This window comes from Cyanistes caeruleus, chromosome 5 (assembly GCF_971803275.1).
Source record: "Cyanistes caeruleus chromosome 5, bCyaCae1.hap1.1, whole genome shotgun sequence".
NCBI classification, from domain to species: domain Eukaryota; kingdom Metazoa; phylum Chordata; class Aves; order Passeriformes; family Paridae; genus Cyanistes; species Cyanistes caeruleus.
The window spans coordinates 29,877,925-29,888,751 of record NC_141705.1 but is presented as its reverse complement, the minus strand read 5'-3'; the positions used below and the strand labels follow the sequence as shown (position 1 = coordinate 29,888,751).

Genomic DNA, 10,827 nt, shown 5'->3' with positions numbered 1-10,827 from the left:
CATCTGTGGAAGATACCTGCAGTCATCCACCAACTCCAGGGTCATTCACTGGAACATTCATTGTGCACACCAAGATTTATCAACTGGTCATGCTTTCAGTGACTTTAAAAGCCTTGACATAAACATGTATGAGACTTTCATTTCTTACTTGTAGAAGATACCTCTGAGGTGCTGAAAACTTGCAAGCATAGATAGGAAATTAACTTGGAAACCAAAAAGAAGCAATCCAATGTAAGCATCTCTGTACCTGTACATAAAACAGGTACAATAAGCCTTGAAAGGGATAGTATTTTTCATTTAACCAGGCTAGATAACCAACAGGCAACTTTGGGGGCACAAAGCTTCCCTTCTCATGAGTGTGAAGGAGGAACAAGACTTTTGAAGACTAAACACAAATTACTACTGTAACTGGGATTCTAATCACACATGTGCTAATAAGGCTGTTCCCTAGAGTATTGGTACCTGTCTTGAAGGCACTAGGTTAACATGAGAAAAGGATTGTTATATGCCAAGGAGGAAGTCTGAGGTAGATTTTATTCTGTGGAATACCAAGTGGCTAGCAGGATGGGCAAAAAATTGTCATACTTCATTCCACCCCTAGCATGGTACGCTTGGCTGACTTGCGAGCTGCATTTCCCCAGCTGGTCTTAGGCATCCCTAAGATGTCACTCCTTCATCCAGGTGTCCAACTCCGCGTAACCCTGCCAGAGGCGAGGCCTGCTGCCCCCGCGTCCGAGGGCTCTGCTGATATCCGTGACACGTTTTACAATAAACACGGACACAAGGCTGTAGAAGCTGTGGGTTCTTCACTCCTTAGGGCTCTTTGCCTGCAGTCCGGCAAAGCGCAGGCACTGCACCCGTGGAGCCAAGCCAGACTTCGCGGAAAGGTTCCCAGGGACGAGCTGATTAAACCTAATTTAAAACTCTCTTGTTTTATTTTCCCGCTCAAATTCTGAGCCCCACACCCTGGCCGTGCGACGCCTGGAGCGCGGCGCGGCCGGCACCGCCCAGAGCCGGGCGGAGGCAGGGCCGCGGCTTCAGGGCTTCCGCCCGGCCGGGGCGGGCCCAGCTGCGTCCGCCCGCCTTCCCGGATCCCGACATGGCGGAGTACTCCTGCGTCAAATCCACCAAGCTCGTCCTCAAAGGGTCCAAAGAGAAGAGGTGAGGAGCGGCTGCCCACCGCGCCGTCCCTGCCCCGCGCTGCGGCAGCCGCAGCGGCCGGCACCCGCGCGGGGCCGGGGCCGGAGGCTGGGCAGGGATGAGGCAGGGATGAGGCCGGGATGAGGCCGGCCGGCCCTTCCCTTCCCTCCGGCCGGGGACAGCCCGGGCTCGCCGGCGGGGCAGGGGCAGGGGCAGGGCTGGCAGCCGCTGGCTCCCGGCCGGGGTCAAGGAGCCGCTCCCGCAGGGCCCGGGCGTGAGGCCGTGCGGGACAAGGGCTGGGTCGGCGGCTCGTCCTCACCTCTCTGCATCTCCCCTTGCAGCAAGAAAAAGCACAAGGAAAAGAAAAGGAAAAGGGAAGAGGATGCGGCAGAGCAGCTGGATATTGTTGGTGAGCTGCTTTCCAGGATTTACCTGACAAGTGTGGAAACTGGAGGGGACGTGGCAGAAGCTAAAGAGGTCGCTTCAGGACATTGTAAAGCAATGTAAAGCATATAACTCCTGCAGAGATATATAGCTATTTCTCACAACATATTATTTGTACCTTGGGATCTTCCTAGATTCCAAACGGAACTTGTGACACCGATGGGATGGATTCAGATTTTTATAAGTAATTAAAAACAAGGAAGTGTTACTGTCTTAATGAGGTAGGAAATATTTGTAAGACAGTACCCAAGGAGAAAATTTTACTGTTCAAAAAATGTAAAAGTCACAATTCTAAGTTGTGCACATGGGAAGGGCTACCTTTGACTCTGGTAAAATTGTGTAGGAGTCAACTGTTCAAACCCAGGTTGATTTGAACAACTGAGGTCTAAGGATTACAACTCACATATATAACAGCAAGATGAAATAATATCTCTGTTTCTTTTATGCTGGAGAATCTAATAAATGGGTATGACCCCAAAACTTCAGGAGACAGATCCAAAGGGAAAAAATATTTCTCTTGTGATATGTATCTTTGCTGCATCTGCCAAATGAATCAGCTTGGTCTATAGACTAACACAAAGAAAGGATAAAGCACTGGAGCTTGTAACTAGGGATGACAGGAGGTAGAAGAGCAGGAGTTCCTGAAGCAGCAGCAGCAAGACCATTAGATTGGCTCTGACCTATAAATAATGCACAAAGATTGTGAGATAGCTATAGCAATTTTATCTTTTGAATTTCAAATATCAGAGAATACACAAATATTATTTTTTCAGCTACTATAATTAGAAATTGTGATTAATAAATTATCATGGTTTTGTATTACAGGAAACTGGTGGGCTGTCAGTAATTTTGGTGAAATTACAGGAACTATAGCTATAGAAATGGATAAAGGAGCTTACATCCATGCTCTCGACAATGGCTTGTTTACACTTGGAGCACCACATAAAGGTTTGTTCCAGGAAATTTGAAAATAATGGAGTTGTAATAATGAAGTACCTAAAAGCATAGAACTAGCATCACTTCAAGGCAAGCAGTGCTAAAACCAGTTTACTACAAAAAATGCAATAATTCTAGCCGAAGCATGCAGATGACTTAAACCACATGCAGTACTGATGCCAATCAGTTTCACTCAGCTAGTTTCATGCTGGCTTATGTGTACAATAAATTGGACTGCACTGGAGATGATTACCTGTTAAAGGCCATACCACTTGCTGGATAAAAAGCAGTATAATTTTTATTAAAACCTATAAAATGTTTATGGCATCACTTGAAGAGTGAAATTCAAGGTAGATGAATTTTAATGTTTTTTGCTGCATCCTTGTCTTAATATACTTGTTTAGTCACTGCACAGGAGGACTACTAATGTGCTGGGAGAATTAACTTGTTCATTTAATTTGAGAGCCATGACTCTGAGATGGGCTGTTCCAGAACCTGAGACTGTGTGTTTTTCATCACCAGAGTGAGATCAGAGCAGCAATGGCCATATTCTTCTCCTTTGGTTTTGAGGGATGGAGAAGCTAGTATCTTTTAGGATACTGAGTTGAGTTACCATAGCTGAACCATAATGCATTCTGTTATGAAAGAAGTAATATTACAAGGAGATTAAGGTTTTCAAAGCTAAAGTATTACAAAAACATTCTCAATAATAATTTTTTTTAAATGAAGGTCATCTTTATTTTGTGTCTTGTTTTAAGCACTGTAAATATATGAATATATGTACATAAACGAGCACCTGCGTTGTTTTTTTAAAAGTGAATGCTCAAAAAGGAATTTTTAATGAAATAAACACTTTTCATAGCATTTAGAAATGGTCAATGTTTAATTCTTTTTGATACTGCAGTATTAATAGGCTAATATATTTTGTGCTTATACTTCATACTTAACTAATGGAAAATCCATTCCTCAGGTGATGAAGGCCCTAGTCCTCCTGAGCAGTTTACAGCAGTAAAATTGTCTGATACAAGGTAATTAACGTTTCAAGTTTTGATACTTGTTATCTTTGGATTTTCGTGAGAGGGCATTTTAATACTGTTTTGAAATACACGGTCTACTACTTAAAGTGTCTGTGATGTGTTAGATATTGTGAATTGCATGAATCAAAAGCACTCATTTTCACACATTTTCTCTTTGAGGATTGCTCTCAAGTCTGGTTATGGCAAATATCTTGGTATAAATTCAGAAGGACTTGTTGTTGGACGTTCTGATGCAATAGGATCACGAGAGCAGTGGGAGCCTGTTTTCCAAGATGTAAGCTGTTTGGGATAGTTTATTTGATGTTGCTAGTGTTTGACTATATTTTGCATTAATCTATGTGGATGGTTTTTGTCTATGAAATAAAAGGCTTTTGCAATCTCATATTGTAACTTACGATTTTCCAACTGCAATGCATTTACTGTAATTGAAAGTTTTTTAAATGCTTCAGTAGCTGCATGTTGGCAGCTATAAACATCTTAAAAATGAAGGAGTCAGCAAGTCTGCTGGATAGCTATTAAAGTATCCATACATAAAAGAATTAAACCCATTTACAGAGACTTTTGGTATATTGTAGAAGATAAATGTTATATATCAAGGATTATATACAATCTCATTATAATTCCAATGTGTGATATTGTTTCTACAGAAGAAAATGGCATTACTAGCAGCAAACAGCCGTTTTATTAGATGTAATGAAGAGGGGGACATAGAAGCCAAAAGCAAAACTGCAGGGGAAGAAGAAATGATAAAGGTAATCTATAACTTCTACAGTTAATACAGGATTGGCAGGAATACTCAAACAAACAGGTGTCTGTGTACTGTGATTTTCTGTTAATACAGTTATAATTGCTTCCTATAAGCTATCAAGTGACCTGGCCACAAGAAAGGTAAATGAGTTCCAAGGCTGCATAAATTCTCAGTACTTCCTATAGAGAGATAAGAAGATACTTTACCACTCAGGAGGACAAAAAAGTCTATGTGATCTTCCAGGTAGTTCTGAACAGCTTGGGACAGAAGAGAGGAGTTTTGGCCAAATCAGGGACAGAAAAGGGTTTACCAGAATGATCCAGGAGGGGAGATCTTATAAGAGAATTTAATAAGACTATCTTGACTTTATCTGAACATGGAAAATACATGTGTCTCTCCAAGTAGAGACAGGTGTCTTAACCAGTTAGAACAATAGTATTTCCAAGTCCATCTCTCAATTGTCCCTGCCAAAATTAAGAAATGTAGTCGTGCTCCTTTGAGATGAAGGCAGTTATGTCTTACTGTAGTATCAAGGATTGCACTTTACATTTCCCATATTTCATGCAGCTCTTACTTTTGCAGTTGTCTCCGGCTAACCAGTTTGAAAACTGTGAACCTGAAAAGTCACCGTGACTCTCATTCTGTTGTGAAGGATATGTAGTCATCTTTAACCTGTAACTTACGGTTTTTAAAATGCAAGTGTTTTCTATTGTGTTTTGGTTGTTTTTTCTTTTTTCTTTCAATTATTAGATTCGTAGTTGTGCTGAAAGAGAAGCTAAGAAGAAAGATGAAGTTCCACAAGAAGACAAAGGAAACGTTAAACAGTGTGAAATCAATTATGTGTATGTACTTTAGAGCTGGTAGCAGGTTCAAGTACCATTTTTTGTTTCTAAATGGGGCTGTCTTTGGTGGAAGGGCCCAACCCCCACGCAGCCTTTCACTCACTTCTCATTAGCAGGTCAGGGGAAGAAAAGAGGATGAGAAGGCTCCTTGGTTGAGATAAAGGAGAGATGCTGTCCCAGATACTGTCCCTGGGATAACTGTGAAAAATTAGTTACTTTTGTTTCCTTTTAAATGGGTGTAGATACCGAGAGACAAAAATTAAAAACACCACCTTTCCTTCTCCCATCTCCCAAGCTCAGCTTCTCTCCTGACTCTTCTACCTCCTCCTTCAGGTCAGATGAGCTATAGGTCAATACACAGTGGGTTTTTTCAGCCATTCCCTTGCTCTCCCATGTTTCCCCTGCTCTGGTATGGTCTTACTCATGGGCTGGAAGGTAATATTTGATACAGTGCCTAAAGCATCTCCTTCCTCTCCTCTGTGCTTGATGTTCACACTGCCATTTTGCACTTTTAAGGTTGGTTTTTTTTTTCCCCTTCTCTGCCTGTGTGGCATTTTGCCTTATCCTAAATATGTTTTCTTAGGGGTACACCAGCTTTGCTGGTAGATTTGGCTGTGTCCTGTAGTGGATGTCTTCAGAGACAGCTCTGTCCAGCACAGGGCAGAGAGAAAATCCCTGCAGCTTCCCTACAGTCAGCACCTTGCCAGTATACAGTCAGCTACCTCCAGTATATTTTTGCTCCCTGATTTCTTATGCTAGTAGTTGAAGAAGGGGTTCTTTAGAATTTGTAACCACTTCATGCTAGTCACATAGGGGCTCATTCCTACTTAGACTGCCAAAAAAAAACCCCAGAATAGTTTTCACCTACAGAATCCTTAGTGCAACTTTAGTACTGGGATGGCTTTCTGGATTTTATTAGGTCAGTTATCTGCTGCTTTAATAGCAGCTAAGATTCTTACCACAGCTGTTGTGTTGGAAAACAAAATTTTAAAGAAGTTTCACTATTTTGCTAATTTTTTTCCCCCTTACAGGAAGAAATTCCAAAGTTTTCAAGACAAAAAGCTTAAAATAAGCAAAGAAGATACAAAAGCCCTTAGAAAAGCCAGGAAAGAAGGCACTTTTCATGAAATGCTACTTGACAGGTACTTCAAAGTGCTGGAAATAATGTATTGATTAAAAAACTACTGGGAGATGCAATTACAGTAAAACCTGGGGTACAAAAGAGGGGTAGATTTCAGGGAGACAGGCTCCTGAGCATTTTTCCACTGGTGAGTATTGCGCCTGACTCCTGGTGGGCCACCTTTTATTTTTTATTTATTTTTTATCTAGATTTTTCCCTTCTTTACCTGAAGTTTATAATTTTGAATTTACATGTAAATTAGTTCTTTTGGAAATCTTTAACTAGGTTGTTCAATTTGTTTAGTATGGAGTTGTTGAGGGATTAATCTTTTTAATCATGAAAACTCAGCTAATTTTTAACATTTTTTCAATACCTATGGTACTGAAACATTTTGGAAGGCAAAAGTTGCCTTTAAAGAGAAATAGTGTCTATTAAGGACCTTCTTCATGTTATTTAGTGGGAATTTTTTTTTCCCTGAGCTGAGACTAAGGAAACTGTCTTGAATTTTTAAAACCTTTTATGTCAGTATATAGTATAGATATTTTCATTAATTCCGTGAGTGGATTCAGAAAACTATTCTGGTAATTGCAAGTGATGTGAGAACACTCCTGGGCTCTCATAGGTGGTCAGCTTCAGATCACACTGAATCTGAATTCCATTCCTGAGAGGAGACAAAATGCAATTATGATGACTTGAAGGGAATGTCAGGGTTAACTTTAGACACTGCAGTTCTATCTCCTTAGGAAAACAAAGTTAATTAACAAATCCAAAGTGTTGCTAGGCCTTTATATGTACTTTGAACGAAAGTTTATGAAAAATTGCTTTCAATGCATTCTTTACACTTTGAGGCAGATGAAACACCCAGGTGTAATTGTATTTGGTCTTAATTTAAATCTTATTTCATCCACTCTTCCCATACAGGAGAGCTAAAGTGAAAGCAGATAGATACTGCAAGTGACACCCAGCTGGTCCATTTTCTTCTGCAACTTCGATGGCAGCAGCAAATTGAAAAAGAGTAAAATATTTTATAATTGTTTTTTATTTAAGGCATTTTTTAAGTATCTTCAGAATTGTATTAAAATTTTCTCAAATATTAATAACCCAGTTATAAAATCTTGTTAACTGTATCACTTGTGAATACTTGGCTTGTATTAAGGGAATGACTCCAACAAAAATTAAAGGTATATCAATTAACAGTGGTAAGCTATTTGCCATGTAACTTAAGCCCTGGGAGACAGACTGTACACTGATTTAGTCCAGAGGGAAAGCTCCCTGGCTTTTAGCTGCCTTTAGGACAAAATCTAGAGATAAATAGATGATTGTTGGCAAATGTTCCTGGCCAGAGTGAGGAATTCTTGGATTAAAATGCATAGCTTTGAGTTGTGCTATGGAAGAGAAGGAGGAAAAAAGTTATTAATTTTTCTGCAGAGGTCCTTAGTTCAGTCTAGGACTGGGGATTAGGGCTCATTAACTAGTTGTAGGTACCATATCCCTCCCCAGAAATGTAAGTGAATGATGTACAACAAACCATTGGAATATCACAGTCCTGGAAGTGGCTTGCTGCCAAAACTACCCTCAGAAACACAGAGAAAAAGACAGCACTGCAAGGAGCAGGCTGCAGGCCAGAGTAACTATTTATTGGAAGTTCACTGCAGGTGTCATTGATCCACAGTCAGTGTGAATCTTAAATACATCTGAAGTGAATGGTGGAAGTAGATTGATATTACAGCATCTGTTTTTCTTTTAGGAATATATTGTTTGAATAAAAACTTGCCTAGTAGAACCCACAAAAATGATTACTCAGACACAGATACACCTGGAAGCAGAAATATATGCTCTGGTGGGGAAGGGTGCTGAAAGGACTGCTGAGCAGCAGAATAAGAGCCTGAGAATTACCCCTGAAAGGGAATTGCCCATTTCATATTAGTGTAAATAGGAGATTACAGTGTGGTGCAAGTAGCTATAGGTAACAGTAAGGGAAAAGTGGAGCTGAGAGGCGTGTTTGTCACAGAGGGGTGAGTTAATGGAGTAAAAAGTAATGGTAGAGCACATGAAATGAGACTGTCCCAAGTAGGAGAGGAAGTACTAGAACAGGCAAGGGACTGGCAGTCTTGCAGAGAATAAGGGTATTTTAGTAGCAATGAGGTTTCCCTGTATGTTGGGACTAATGATACGCTAGAGTCTTGAGAAAATGCATTCTGAGATAGCACAGAAACAGGGATCTGAGGAATTCGCAGGAAATCTAGTCCCAAGAAAATTAAACCAAAGGTATAATAAAACAGTGAATATCAGTGTGTGTATTTAACTGTTTCTATGAGTAGTCTTTCTGGATGTTTCCCCAATGGAGGTATTCATGGAGTCATCTTGAAGACACTACATCCTGACAGTAGTGTTAGCGCAAGGGGCTTTAACTGAACTGAAACAGAAAAAACAGGGAAGTAATTTGGGCAGCCTCTGCTTGGGGGAGAAGGAATAGATCTGGAGAGTGGTAATACAGTACTGGATAGTTGAGTATGAGAGAGCAGAAGGATGGACATAAGTGCTAAATATCAGTGAGACCAGCTGCTAGCTGTACATCTTAAGAAGCATTTTTCTTCCTAGATTTTTGAAAACTGACAGAAGAAACTTAGACTAAATGGAGGGCCTAAGGTGCTGGTGTGGACCCTGAAGGCAAGGCATAGTGATAGGAACACAGCAGAATAGCCATAGTCAGAGAAGGTGACTGGTGCTGGTGATTCTAAACCAGAATCACAAATAGGCCTTAAAAAAGTACACTGTGTAATGTGACAATGGCATCATTTTGTCTTCAGAGCGTTTGGAAAGAGTTTTTAATTTTTCAAAGTCATTGTTTATTTTCTCCTGTTAAAAATGTACTAAAGATGGTAAAGCATCTAGACAAAGATAATAGCCTCTAACAGCTGTCTGCCCCAGATATAAAAGATGAGCAAAAGGGGTTGCAGATGTTCAGAAAATAACAGGACCAGCTTAATTAGACTCTTTTTTCCCGTAACCCATAATACATATATTCAGATATCTGGAACTAAAGACAGGATTATTGTTTTACATGTATTTGTTTTCAACTGAAAATATTTTCCAGACCCTGTGGAAAGTGCCTGATCTCCTATTTTTAAAGAACACTCCCATAAAAGTCTCAGGGTTTATCCTGTTACACTGTAATTTTCCTAAGTTTCTAAATCCACAAATTGGTTCTGTATCTTCTTTCAGCAGTGCTTAATATTTTTCTGCCTTTCTCTAAAGCTCTGTGCAATTGCCAGCTCTGTTGTGAGCTGGCTCCTTCCTACACTGTTGCATACTGTCCTCCCAAGGCTTTCCCACACTACAATACATTCTCTGTCCTTTCCTGTTTCTTAATTTTTGCAGTTCCATGCAGCTTTCCAATCAACTGTCTGCCAAGGACTTCCCTTCTTTTTCTTGCCACCCCCGCTTGGTTTTGTAAGACAGTTAATTGCACAGGCAATTAAGTCATGATGTAAAGGCTGCATCACTTATTTCCTGTGTGCCTAAAAGCACATGACATGTCTTAGGCACTGCACAGAGCACATGAGACAAAAACACAGGCATCCTGGGAGATTTTGAGTACTTTGAGTACTTTTCTCATGGTTCTTTCACCAACTGTTGCCGATGTTCACACTCATCAAGCATTCATTTGCTCACACTAAAATGATAATGCTCATGCTAAAATGACAGTGTGCGCCTAATTTGGCTGCTGGTTTGTACTTGATCTTACAACAGCCTGGTCTAGTGGAAGGTGGCCATAGCAGAGGCTTGGAACTAGATGATCTTTAAGGTCCCTTCCAACTCAAACCATTAGAACTCAAACCATTCTCCAATTCTATGAAATAGAATACCATTTAAATAATAATTAGAAGGCAGGATGCTTATACACTGATGCATCTCATACTGTGTATTTCTCATTAGTCTGTTTCCCCAGTCACCAGCTTCCTGCGCTCCTAAGCTACAAGGAGAAAAATCTTTCCTCAAGAACATGCCTGCCTGGCGTCTTTCCTTACCACTGATGCTCAAAAGATAGGCTGGAAATAAATCCCCATAGCTTGATGTCTATAGAGCAGGTATTTGTTCATTGCAGCACTGGTGGTGAGGGGGATGTCTCCACCTGACTCACCCACCTTTGTCAGGTGCTGTGGTATATTTACACAGTAAGTATTGCTTGGTTTTACTGTGTCACTACAACATCATCATAATTAATTTACATAGTATGATCCCATGGTTGTTAGATAGTTCTTTTGCACTGCACTTATGCCCCCCCAGTTCAGGATCATCGGGGGTTTTTGATGAAGGCTTCCAAGGTCTTCTTCATATCTGAACTTTTCTACTTTGTCTTCAGAGCAGTTATGGTCTGTCTGGTCCCAAGCAGTCTAAATTCTTTATTTTGTGGTTAATTTGCTTTATATTTGCCAATTTCTCATTAGACTATACTTCTCTATCTCTAAAGCCATCCTCCTGGTGGTTTTTTTCTTTTTTTTTTTTCTATTCAGCATTAAGCAACTAGTTAACCATATACTTGCCATTATATTGTAT

At 40.4% G+C, this 10,827-nt stretch overlaps 1 protein-coding gene across 1 annotated transcript; it reads left to right on the top strand.

Annotated features, from left to right (window-relative positions):
- The first annotated feature begins 950 nt into the window (after positions 1-950).
- On the top strand, positions 951-7,461 carry FRG1 (FSHD region gene 1). The gene is made up of 9 exons (XM_086888859.1): positions 951-1,161; positions 1,482-1,549; positions 2,410-2,532; positions 3,491-3,548; positions 3,717-3,831; positions 4,205-4,309; positions 5,056-5,147; positions 6,179-6,289; positions 7,189-7,461. Exons 1-9 carry the CDS (start codon positions 1,100-1,102, stop codon positions 7,223-7,225), a joined length of 771 nt encoding a protein of 256 aa, XP_086744985.1. The 5' UTR covers positions 951-1,099; the 3' UTR covers positions 7,226-7,461.
- Positions 7,462-10,827: the final 3,366 nt, after the last annotated feature.